At 34.0% G+C, this 13,551-nt stretch overlaps 1 protein-coding gene across 1 annotated transcript; it reads left to right on the top strand.

The window, feature by feature from the left end:
* Positions 1-4,576: 4,576 nt before the first annotated feature.
* LOC119578827 (serine-rich adhesin for platelets-like) lies at positions 4,577-12,475 on the top strand. Its single transcript, XM_037926465.1, has 4 exons — positions 4,577-5,465; positions 6,174-6,263; positions 12,114-12,220; positions 12,302-12,475. The coding sequence occupies exons 1-4, from the start codon at positions 4,577-4,579 to the stop codon at positions 12,473-12,475; spliced, it is 1,260 nt and encodes a 419-aa protein (XP_037782393.1).
* The last annotated feature ends 1,076 nt before the right edge of the window (positions 12,476-13,551 follow it).

Raw genomic sequence — 13,551 nt, 5'->3', positions numbered from 1 at the left:
TATATATATATATATATATATATATATATATATATATATATATATATATGCATACTTACATATGCACCAACTATTGAATCTATATTTACAGCTGAACCTAAGACCTTTATTTAAGCATCCCAAAATGCCTAACACTTTAATACATTGTTTCAAGTATCACGTTGGAAAACTTAAGCGTATTTTTCAGATTCAGTCAAAATATTTTTATCTTATTACATACATTATTCATATGAAAAGTAGAAGTTGCGTAAGGTTTTACACTTCATGGTATCCGCCGCGAGTGAGCTCCACATCCAAATCAGGCAACTGGGTAATCCCAATGATCACGGATATTCATTTGATTTATTAATTCAATTCTATCAACAAATTAAGGTACGCAGCATTTTCTTTGATATGTTTGAGCCTGTAAGGTTATATCTTAAACGTACATAATGATTTTGAAGACATTCACCCACACCGAAGTCAATACCACGTCATATGACGTCAGATGACTCGGCGGACACGTTGGAAATTCTTAGCATGTCGTTCCAGTAACAGTCATGACTGATTTAAAATCTTACCATATAGAGTGAACTTGATGTACTGCTAAAATGCCAACATTTTATACACCTTTACAGTAAAAAGCTTTATCAAGAAATTTACGATGCGATTTGTAATTAATGAAAATATGAATCCCTCTCTGAGAGTTTGTGAAATATATTTGAAAAATATCACGCTCTGATTGGTTAGCCGGAGTGTATCAAACCGTAACAAGGTGAAGGTATACACTTTGATACAAATCGAAAAGATGTTTCAAAGGATTCCAATAATATACGCATAAAGGGCAAATAAGTATCAAAGAGTTTGGGGTTTTAGAAATGTTACAAAAAAGGCCTCTACAGCGTCAACGTAAACAACTGAATCGAGAGGTTTAAGCTCAACAGAAAGAATATGTGAATTTGCAACAAATATTAAAGTTACAACTTTGGCGGAGAAGATAACAGAATCAGCAATACCCTGGACCTGCAATATCAACAGGAAAAATAATTACGCAACCTTAAAGCAATATATATATCTTAAAATTCATATCGAAAAATCGTAGAACGTTAATAGTAATTACAATAACACGATTGATGGATCTCTGACTATTATATCTAAATCAATCTCTCTCTCTATATATATACGTGTGTGTATGTGTGTATGTACATACATGTGTGTACACACATACATATATATGTGTATATATATATGTATATATATATGCATATATATATATATATATATATATATATATATATATATATATATATATATATATATATATATATATATACAAATAGCGAGAGATAGAGATTTTTAATGTCTACCACTACAATTCACAATACTTTTGCCTACCCAGCCCTTTTTTATTGGCCATTATAGGAAATATTGTATGATTTTTTACCATGGGAATCAAGCTTTTGATTATCATTAATATAACTTGCATTTATATCAATTATAAAATTGCGCTAAATACCTTTTACATATGCTCCCTATAATAAAAAATCTACTTCCATGTTGTACATGCTATTTTATTTAGTCACAATATGAAAGTCAACCCAATATTTTTATTCAAGAATTCATAGCAATGGTAATTTTCTGAATTAACACCACTTCCATAATTCCTATCAACCATTCTTACAAAACTTTCCTGCTACTGTTGTCAATTTGGTTTTATCAACATATGTATTTCAAAATTGTTATAAAAAATATATTTTATAAAATTACGACTACAGACAACAAACCACCTTTTATCTTTTCGGCATACTTTTTAGATTTTCACAAATATCTACAATGATACGAATCTTGTTCCATCTACAACGAGAGTTAATCGGTTTCTGACCATGTTCGGCATTTGTTGTTTTAATATATTAATTGATTATTCAGAATAAAGAACTTTCTTAAACAACATCTTTCTCTATTTAAAGAAACGCCAACAGCGTCAACCGCAGCTTCAATCGCTCTTACACCAACAGGTGAGATAGAGATCTCCTAATCAGTATTTTGTATATTAACATATTTAACAATTAACGTATAACTGTTAATCTCCTAATATTGCAATAGTCAAGGCTGAAAAAGTCTGCAAAGTAAAAAATCAAATAATTTTGATAGGTTGACAGTGTCCCAGGATGAAGGTTTATTACATTTTCAGTTCGACCTTAATTACAGTGTAATAACATGCATCTTGGTGACTATTGTTAACCGATTTTCAAGATATTATGTTGAATAGATTTCATTCTTTTAAAGTGCTACCGAGTAAGTGTGAATACTTATGTGTTATTTTGAAAATATTCGTATACATGCACACACGCACGCACACACACACACAAGCACATGCACACACATGCATACACATGCACTCACGCACACACGTACACCCACACACACACACATATTTGTTTATATATATATATATATATATATATATATATATATATATATATATATATATATATATATATATATATATATATATATCTATATATACAATCACATACCCATACATATATGTGTGTGTATGTGGATGGCTACAATTCATCAGAGACGACTACTGAATCACTAGATACAAATGAATCAGTAAAAACAAAATCAACAGTTGAAATTGAATATACAGATTCGACAGAGAGAACAACTGAATTTACCACATTTACAACTGAAACCAAAGCGTCGACAGGTTCACCCGAGCTATCAAGCTCAACAGAGAAAATAGGCGTACCTACATCTTCAGCTGAACCTACAGCTTTGACAAAGAAGGCAACAGAATCAATATCTACAACAGAACCAGTATCTATAACAGAATCACCATCTACAGCAGAATCAACATCTACAACAGAACCAACATCTACAACAGAGTCAACATTTATAACAGAATCACAATCTACATCAGAACTTAGAACAGAATCAACATCTACAACAGAGTCAACAGAATCTATAGAATCATCACCCACAACAGAATCACAATCTATAACAGAATCAACACATGCAACTGAATTAGTATCTAGGACAGGATCAGTTTCTAACACTCAGTCAATATCTACAAGAGAATCAACAGCTATAACAATAAAATCAGTTCACACAACATCCACAGGAGTAATTACAATACAAGCAAAAAGTAAGTAATATTCGTTCCATTATCCAACTACATTAGCCAGAGAATACAGTATCATATATACTATAGTGAGTCTGATTTATAAAAATCTATATCCACCTACTCTTTCTTTCACGTAAACCTACATTTATGCATACTTACATATCCCCCCCCACACACCAATTAGTGAATCTACATTTACAGATGAATCTACAGCGTCAAGGAAAACAACTGAATCGAGAGAAAGAACAAGTGAATTTGCAGCAACTACTGAACCTACAACTTTGACGGAGAAAATAACAGAATCAACAGTAACATCAGTACCTGTAATATCAACAGGAGAAATAACTACACAAGCTGAAAGTAATTTATATATCTTATAATCAATATTGATAAATCGTAGAACGTTAGTACAAATTACATAAAGTAACACAGTTAATGGATTTCTGTTTGTTTGTACACACATACACACGTATTTATACATTTATATATATATATATATATATATATATATATATAATATATAATTATTATATATATATATATATATATATATGATGTATGTATATATATATATAATATATATATATATATATATATATATATATATATATGTATGTATGTGTGTGTGTGTGTCTGTGTATACATATCTACATAGACACACACACACACACAAGTGTGTGTTTTATTCTACCCCTAGCAAAAATAATAGCGTTTTGTCTATTTCAAGCTATATACGTATCAAAAAAATTTTTGGTAACATATGGAGCCATTAAAATCAAAAATCGTTTTGCCTGGACTGCCAGTTTTGATTTGCTATTATAGGAAATACGAACGATTGCCATGTGAATGAAGCTTTTGATTACCATTGAAATTGCTCCAAATACCCTCTACATACATTCCCTATAGAAAGAATATACTTTCAGGCTGTAGATGTTAAGTACATACTATTTTTTTTAGTTATGGAAGTTAAACCAATTATTGTATTTAAGAATACATAGCGATGTAATTTTACGAATCACCACAAAATATCAAAAAAGTTTTTCCTAATATAAACACAACAAAAACTAAATCTGAGTAATGAATAAAACTTCTTTTTTGAGTTTTTAAGCATAATATTCTATAGCATGTTTGATCCACACTTCTAATCAACACCACTTCCACAATTTCCATCAACCATCTTTACAATATTTTACTGCTACAATTGTCAATTTCGTTTTATCAATATATTTGTTTGAAAATTCATCTTAACTTATATAATCCCCCCCAAGCCCCTACACAAACACACCTGTTTAATATATATATATATATATATATATATATATATATATATATATATATATATATATATATATATATATATATATATATATATGTATATGTCTTTTACTTTTACAGATGTCAGTTTGGTTTTAACAACTTGTTTATGATATTACTTTATATAATTATCAACACACACACCTGTTTAGTATGCTTGCAACCTCGACAGAAACGACATCAAAATCTCCAACTTCGACAGAGGTTATAACTGAACATACAATTCCAAGTAACACTCCAGGTTTGACTGATACAAGTGAATCAATAGTTACAAGTGAATCTACAGCCACTACTGAAATTTCGACAGACGGGATTACTGAACATATAACTGCACGTATATCTACAAGTTTGACAGGAAGTACAATTACAAGTGAGTCTACAACTTCGAGTGAAAGGATAGTAACATCTGCAACTACAACTAAACATGAAACCTCGACAGAGGAGGTAACTGACGCTACAGTTGCCCTCTCTACTTTGGCAGAAAGTGTAACTAAAGTACTAACTACAACACAGCATACAACCTTGCCAAAGGGGCCAGTCGTGGTTACAGCTACAGATGAAATGAGAAGGTCATCAGAAAGGACAAATGATTTAACGACTAGAAATGAAATTTCTAGCTCGACAGAGAAAACGATAAACTCAATTACTACAACAGAATCTACAACTACAGCAGAAAGGATAACAGAATCGACCATGACCTCGACAGGGGAGACAACAGAACCAACAGCTACAACAAAGCCTTCAGCTTCCATAGAGAGGATAATTGCATTAACTACAGCTGCAACTACAGCTACAAGTTACACACAAAAGAGTATAGAATCAACAACATCGCAGGAGAGGAAACCAGATCTGACAGAGGAAACAACTCATCCTACAGCCTCGACGAAGACGACAACTGAGTCTACAACATCAAGAGAGACAACAGCTGAATCTACACTTATAGATGTACGCACAGCATCGACACAGAGTAATATAGAATCTGCACCTACACGAGAAATTACACCAGTAACATTGATGGAAAAGATAACTACGGATGCAAGAAGTAAGTAATATTTGCAGAGAGCATTTTTGACAAATGGTACATGCAAACTGATAAAACGAAAAAGTTTATCATTCTCTCTCTCTCTCTCTCTCTCTCTCTCTCTCTCTCTCTCTCTCTCTCTCTCTCTCTCTCTCTCTCTCTCTCTCTCTCTCTCTTAATTTATTTCATCTCTATTTAGTTTCTTCCTCATGACAAACTTTTGGACCGGTGAAGACGGGATTAGTCTCATTTATTCAGAATAAAATCAGTGTCCAGTGTACAATCATATTTTAAAATATCAGCTTTTCAAATGAAATCAGTTTATAAATAAATAAATAAAGATAAAATAAAGTAAACCAACAATATGAAACATACCTGTCTGAAACATGACAAGGTTGTCAAATGGTTGTTTTCTAGTAAAAATTACACTTTTCCTTAAAACCGTCCCATCTCTGATCACAATAACTACGACTAATTCATTTTGGCCAACACCACAACTTTAATACCAGAAACCGCAAAATATTTTTTACTTCTTTGAAAAAAGCAAGGGTTTAGGTTTCTAATCATAAGAAAATGATAATCGTGATAATAGTAATAATAATGATAGTAATCATATTAATGATGATAAAGATGATAATGATGGTAAGGATTTCATTACAGCTAGTTTCATTTCCCAGCTTATATAATTATGTTTTCCATAGTCTGTAAAAACCTCTTGCTACATCTTAGATGAAATTTATGTATTTTACACTTTTTCCGACAAAGATAAAGCTACTGCTCCAGTAACAACAACGGCAGCTTCTGCTACCACTAGCAATGGTGAGAATCGTTCGAGAGGATTTTATGTAGCTGTTTTTTTTTTTTGTTTGTTTATTTGCTTGTTTTTCGTTTTTTTATTGTTTTTCTTTTCCTTCCTTTTATATCTTTTTATCGGCATTTTGGGCTATATTAGAACTAACACTGACTAAAAGTATATGCTAAGTATCGTGTGTTTCTTTGTCACATACATTTTCTTTCTTCATCCAAAGAAACTGCAACAGCGGCGAGAGCTGCCCTATTTGATTCTTAAATCATTATTTGTGCTTACATCATGCACTCTGAAGCCGTATTCACTATCTTTTCGATGCGTGTGACATATATTGTTTATGAAATATATCATGATATACTGATGTGGTTGATATATATTGCAAAGTAACATAGATTTATGATAGGAAGACAATGTCCCAGGATGCAGGTTGATTACATTTTCAGGTCGGCCTTACTTACAATGTAATTAATATGCATAATGGTGACTATTGTTGACCTATTGTAAGGAAATTATATTGCATATATATGCAAATTAAGAGCAAATAAGTATGAATATGCGTAATTGCATATACTATGTATGCATAGTTTATGCAGGCAGATAAATTATCTTGGTTTCCTTTCGTAACCAAACCAAACATGGTGGACAATTAGTGATGTACTCTTATTAAACCACTGATGTCACCAATAAATTATATTATATACTACCAAGTTTACACCCACCCACCAATATACATATATATATATATATATATATATATATATATATATATATATTATATATATATATATATATCATATTAATATATACATACATACATATATGATACACACACACACACACACACACACACACACACACACACACACACACACACACACACACACACACACACACACATATATATATATATATATATATATATATATATATATATATATATATATATATATATATATATATATATATATATATATATATATATAATATATATATATATATATATATCGATCGACACACCACACGCGCGGCGCACACCAATTTACACACACAGATGATATGTGTGTGTTATATATATATATTATATATATATATATATTTTATATATATATATATATATATATATATATATTGTTTGAACATGATGGTATACATGTGTATGTATAAGTAGCTATATATATTTGGGCGTATGTGTGTGTATATTCATGTGGGTATGTATATGTATATGCGTGTATGTGTATGTGTGTTCAGGTGTGTGTATATCTGCGTATATATATATGTGTATATGTATATTAGTGTGTATATATAGGTATGTCTGTGTGGATATGTATGTATGTGTATGTGTATGTATGTGTATGTGTATGTATGTGTATGTGTATGTATGTGTATGTGTATGTATGTGTATGTATGTGTGGTATATATATATATATATATATATATATATATATATATACATATATATATATATATATATATATATATATATATATATATATATATATATATATATATATATATATATATACAGGTACAGGTGTATACATATATATGTGGTTGAACACTAAATGTATGTGTGCATACACGTGTGCGTAAGCATATATATGTACGCATGTGTTCGCATATATGTTGGTGCGTATACATATATGTATACGCATATGGTGTGTGCATATGGCTATATATGTTTATGCATGTGCATGTGTGTAGTTGTGTATAATGTAGGAGTATGTATGCATATCATATACATAGGAGCATATGTTAAAGTGTATGCTTGCATGTGCATGTACACGAAAATGAACATATACGTAGTATTTAGAGCATTTGCTGGTGGACAGCTATGTCTGCACTAGGTGTACATACGCATAAGTGAAATCAGTGTATAAAATATAATCACACATATATACACTCCTGATACTCAAACCCATGCTCACGGGAGTATACCCTGGTATAGTGAGTAGTCCACACTAGATATGGCTAACCCTACTGGAGGGGCTTATCAGTGGCATCCCGGCTTAACTACTCCCCCTCCAACCAAGATATACCTAAGCCAGTAGGTGGGGGTAACTCGGCTGTCTACCTCTCAACCAAAGACCATGACTGCACAAACAGAGCAACGGCCCTTATTCCGCGGAGGCGAGGGAGACCCTGGTTACGGCGGCGATCAGGATCGCTCCGGAGCAGAGGGTGCTAAAAATCTCCGGTTAAAAACAGGCCGCCCCACGTTGATGAACCTTTGCACATATGAGAACTGAATCCGACTTACTAGCATTACTTGAGGAGCTCTTTCATTAAATGGGATGTTGTGAGACTTTGTGAAGCTAGAAGACTAGGTGAAGAACAGAAGATACTAAATGATGGACATGTGATCTACTGGAGAGTAAACTCGAGGGTAGCAAGCAGTAATAAGGGATAGGTTTCTTGGTTCACAAAAGTTTCGAAAAGAATATCATGGAATTCTAAAGTATAAGCGAAAGAGAGTATTTGCTCCGACCTGCAGTCACAGTGATGAAATAGAGAGCATACATGAAGAGTTTCATTTAGCTAGCGATAGAGTGAAATCACATTTCACAATTATGGGAGATTTTAATGCCAAAATAGGTAAAAGACAGAAAGGGAAACCGTAGTGGGGAATCACGGAATAGGCACTAAGAATGAGAGTCGATTTTGCTAGTCGATTTTGCGGAGGCTCGATCACTCTATATCATGAATACATTCTTCGAAAAAAAAAAAAAGATTAGAGCGGAAATGGACATGGAAGTCGTATTTGACATCAAAAACGAGATTGACTTCATTTGAAATAGGCGTGATAAAGTAAAAAACAATAATAATAATAAAGTTGGCAGCGGCCATAGAATGGTCAGAGGCCAAATTAAATTACACCTCAGAAGGGAAAGAATCAATCTCAAAAAAAACTGAGGCCAAATTTAGCTAACTTGAAGACCAGAGCGACCGAATTTAACCTTAACATCCAAAACAGATAATCACTTCTCAGCGACGAAGATCTCAACATGGACCAAATCAACGAACAGTTCAATGACATAATATAGGAAGCTGCACTTGAAGTAGGCGTTAAGAACGTCAAGCAAAGCTCCAGCAAGCTCTCGGTAGAAACTAAACAACTTATGCAAAAACGTAGGGTCATGACCATCTTCTTCTTTTAACGGTAGGTTCATGTCTGAGCCGCCGTGGTCACAGTATGATACTTAATTGCAGTTTTCATGTTGTGATGCTCTTGGGGTCATGACCATACAGGGACAAAATAGAATTAGCTGAACTAACAAAAACTATAAATAAGAAAAGAGAAGATGTACGGAAATTCAATACTCAAATAATAAATTAAAAAGTGATCCCAGCTAGGAGAGACTCGGAAAAGGGAAAACCAAATGTACGTAATAAAGAAACCAAACGAAGAAGTGACATATAATAAGGAAATCATAAGAGTAGTGGAAGACTTTTACAACTCAAATGAACAGTCATGGATAGAAGCGAACGCGGTAACTAGAGACGTGCCTAACATTACAACAGAAGAAATAAAAAGATTGCTTAAAGACATGAAGACAGGGAAAATACCAGGTAAAGACGGAATTAGTATATACCTTATAATAGATGCAGGAAAAATTGCAAGAGTGAAACTAGCTAATCTTTTTAACAAATGCCCTGCCAATGGAAAAACTTCGAAAGCCTGGAAAAATGCAACAATTATTTTGATACATAAAAATTGGGATAGAAAGGATTAAAAAAAAAAACGACCCATAAGCCTCCTTTCAGTTACTTACAAACTGTTCATAAAAATCATCACAACTCGCATCTCTGACAGTGTAAATTCTAACCAGCCTAGATAATAGGCAGGCCTTCGCAGTGGATTCTCAACAACAGACTACATCCACACCCTCACCAAAATAAGAGAAAAAAATAAACGAATATAGGAAACCCCTGCCTATGGCATTCATCTATTACGAAAAGGCATTTGACTCTGTAAAAATACCAGCAGTACTAGACACTATTCGAAGACAGGGAGTAGAGGAGGTATTATGGCGTGTACATTAGCATAATTTGTGTAAGCCATTAGTCAATAGACCATGCGGATGGTTGCCACATGGCTCTAAGTCGAATTAAGAACCATCGACTCAGCGAGGGCGTAGATGACGATTTTATCTCACCTCGTCTGACCTCTCAGTTCGTGCCCAGCACTCACTGAGCGCAGATCACCACACACACCACCAGCATTTGGGCCGGGCAGGACACGTGACCCCACGCCCAGCTCTTACCCTAAGACACCGTCTCGTGTGTTCCCTTCTGTGTTGTTCTCTTCATTGGTATAGGTGGCCAAGCAATATGGCGTGTACATAAGCACAATTTGTTAAGCCATTAGACAATAGACCACATGGCTCTAAGTCGAGTTAAGAACCATCGACTTAGCGAGGACGTAGACAACGATTTTATCTCACCTCGTCTGACCTCTCAATTCGTGCCCAGTTCCCAACTTGATAAGGTCACTCCAGCCTGACCTTGTCCGGCTGGCTGGCTGGAGGCGGACGCTGTGCTCACCGCTTACCCAAGAACATTGTCTCATGTGTTCCCTTACTGTGTTGTACTCTTCATTAATAAGGAGTTAAGCCTAACTATTATGACTACCTTTGCTAGCCAATGTACTTATGGCTCATAGCCTTTTACAGGTATATTGTAAAATATTGGAAGATAGATACGAAGATGGGACAGTTACCATCAAGCTCCACATGGAAACCAATGAAGTACCGATAAAAAAGGTGTTAGACAGGGCGATATCATCTCACCAAAACTGTTTACAGCTTGCCTTGAAGAAATATTCAAGAAGCTAGAATGGAACGGAAAGTGTATCAAAACAGGAGACGAATATCTAAAAATGATTTGTAGATGTTATTGTTTTCTTCATTGAATCTGCAAATGAAATGCAGGAACTAATAAACATCTAAATAGAGAAAGTCTGAAAGTCGAACTTAGATAAAAAAAAAATAATAATAATAGTAATAAGACCATGTTCAACAGTAGTGTTCAATTCGAACAGATACATGTACAAGGCAAAGTGCTAGAGATAGTAGAGCAGTACATATACCTTGGGCAATCCATACAGACAAACACATCTAGCGAAGAGGAAATTAAGTGACACATCAGTCTAGGCTGGAGCACCTTTGACAGATCAAGTAGCATACTAAGAGCCTCCTTGCCATTATATTTAAAAAGAAAAGCCTTTCACTAATGCTTCCTCCCAGTTTTAACCATGGACTAAACCAAATTACTGTAGAGGAAACTAAAAAGTGCCAGACCAGTGACAAGATGACGTAACAAAATTACGAAATTTGGGGGCCAAGACTGGAAACAAAAACGCAAGACAAAGTTGGAAAATATTTAGAGAGGCCGAAGTCTTGCAGTGGATTGATACAGGCTGATGATGATGATGATATATGTATGTATGTATATATATAATTTTTTTTGTCTATCTATCTATATATATATATACATACATATATAAATGTGCGTGTGTGTGTTTGTATGAAAAGTAGTATATATGCATAAATACTGATACACTTTGTGGGCACCCAAAACTGTCACACTCCTAGTCTAAATTGAAAAACTTCAGTGTGTGGAAATGATCCATTTCAGTTTTTCATTCCATTAGTCTAAATCAAAATGTCACTATTTGTTCCATTTTTTTTGTGGGTTGGTTCATTGCGTTGGTGTGTGTGTGTGTGAATTTCTTCTCTCACATTTATAATAATAATGAATTATATATATATATATATATATATATGTTTGCATATGTTAAATGAAGGCTTAGGATGGTTCTAAATACAAAACAAAGGAATCAGTATGATGTAAAAATTGTACAGATATAAAGGGCACAATCATATATTATAACAGAAATATTCCACCATCAAAGAACACTATATTGATAAGGACAATAGAAACATCAACTTCAGCAGGGGAGTTATATGAGGTAACAGGGATGTCAACAAAATTTATGAAGAAAATTGTAACAACAGAACCAATATTCTTAAAGGAAATAATTAAATAACAGTATACAACGACTCCTGCAGCTTCAGAGACTATTACACTATCAACAACTACAGATCATACAGTTTTGCTTGAGAGAACAATTGAGTTGACATCTACAACTGGACCTACAAGCTCAAAAAACATAACAATTACTCTGCAACTAAAATTAAGAGCACAACTCCGACAGAGTGGATAAGTTATTCAACAGATACAAATGGAGTTACAAGCTTGACAAAAATAATAACTGGACCAAGCCTTATAAATGTGTCTAGACACTTGATAGAGAGATCAACAAAATCAGCAACTAAAAGTGAACCTACATCTATGGCTCAATATCAAACCTCGACAGAGATCATAATCGTCAATTACAGATGAATTTGGAGGATCAATATCTACAATGTAACCAACATCAACACTGTAACCTACAGTCTTGACAAAGAAGGCAACACATTCAATTACCACTAGTCCTACAAGCTCTTCAGAGAAAGCTTTGGAATCTACGGTCTCGACGGCGAGGGCAACACAAGCAACAACTACAACTGAATTTACAACATCAAAAGAGAGAACAACTGAATCAACAACGACTGAGTCTACAAGCTCGACACTGAGAGCCATTAAAGCACCAGTTACAACTGACTCTGTAAAGGCAGCAGCAACATCAACCCACAAACACAATGATCGTCAAATCTCTTGGTACAACAGCCTTGACAATGACCACAGAACATTCAACAGTTACAACGGAAACAGTCTCAGCAGAAAGGATATCTGAATCAACATCTAGATCTAAATCTGCAACCTCGATCGAGAATACCAATGAACACAGAAACACAACAGAAGAAAAATATATGAATCAACAACTACAACGAACCTACATCTCGACAGACCGGGCAAGAATCAACTACGCAAATAAAAGGTAAGTAATGCCTGTTTAAAACAATTTTGACTAATGGTAATAGCAATTGCTTATAAGGAGAATGTTGCACCTGGTTTCATAAAATGAATACCTGTTATCTCTCTCTCTCTCTCTCTCTCTCTCTCTCTCTCTCTCTCTCTCTCTCTCTCTCTCTCTCTCTCTCTCTCTCTGTTTATATACACATCCTGACCAGACTCGAACCTAGGTCACTCCGGGTATGAAACCGGAGGTCAGTGCTAAACCAACCATGCCACACGACCCACTAAAAGGAGTGTGCAACTAGGATCTTACTAGCTCCATAGACAGTACCTATCTGCTCATACTTGATTAATGATAGAGAAGTTTCACGCTCACTCCCC

Source organism: Penaeus monodon, chromosome 2 (assembly GCF_015228065.2).
Source record: "Penaeus monodon isolate SGIC_2016 chromosome 2, NSTDA_Pmon_1, whole genome shotgun sequence".
NCBI lineage: Eukaryota > Metazoa > Arthropoda > Malacostraca > Decapoda > Penaeidae > Penaeus > Penaeus monodon.
The sequence above is the reverse complement of the archived record's forward strand: the minus strand, read 5'-3'. Positions and strand labels throughout refer to the sequence as shown.

Coding starts and splice junctions, on each gene's coding strand:
- LOC119578827 (XM_037926465.1), top strand. CDS start 4,577: ATGCTTGCAACCTCGACAGAAACGACATCAAAATCTCCAACTTCGACA. Junction 5,466..6,173: donor GATAACTACGGATGCAAGAA/GTAAGTAATATT, acceptor GCTACATCTTAG/ATGAAATTTATGTATTTTAC. Junction 12,221..12,301: donor CAGCAGGGGAGTTATATGAG/GTAACAGGGATG, acceptor ATTAAATAACAG/TATACAACGACTCCTGCAGC.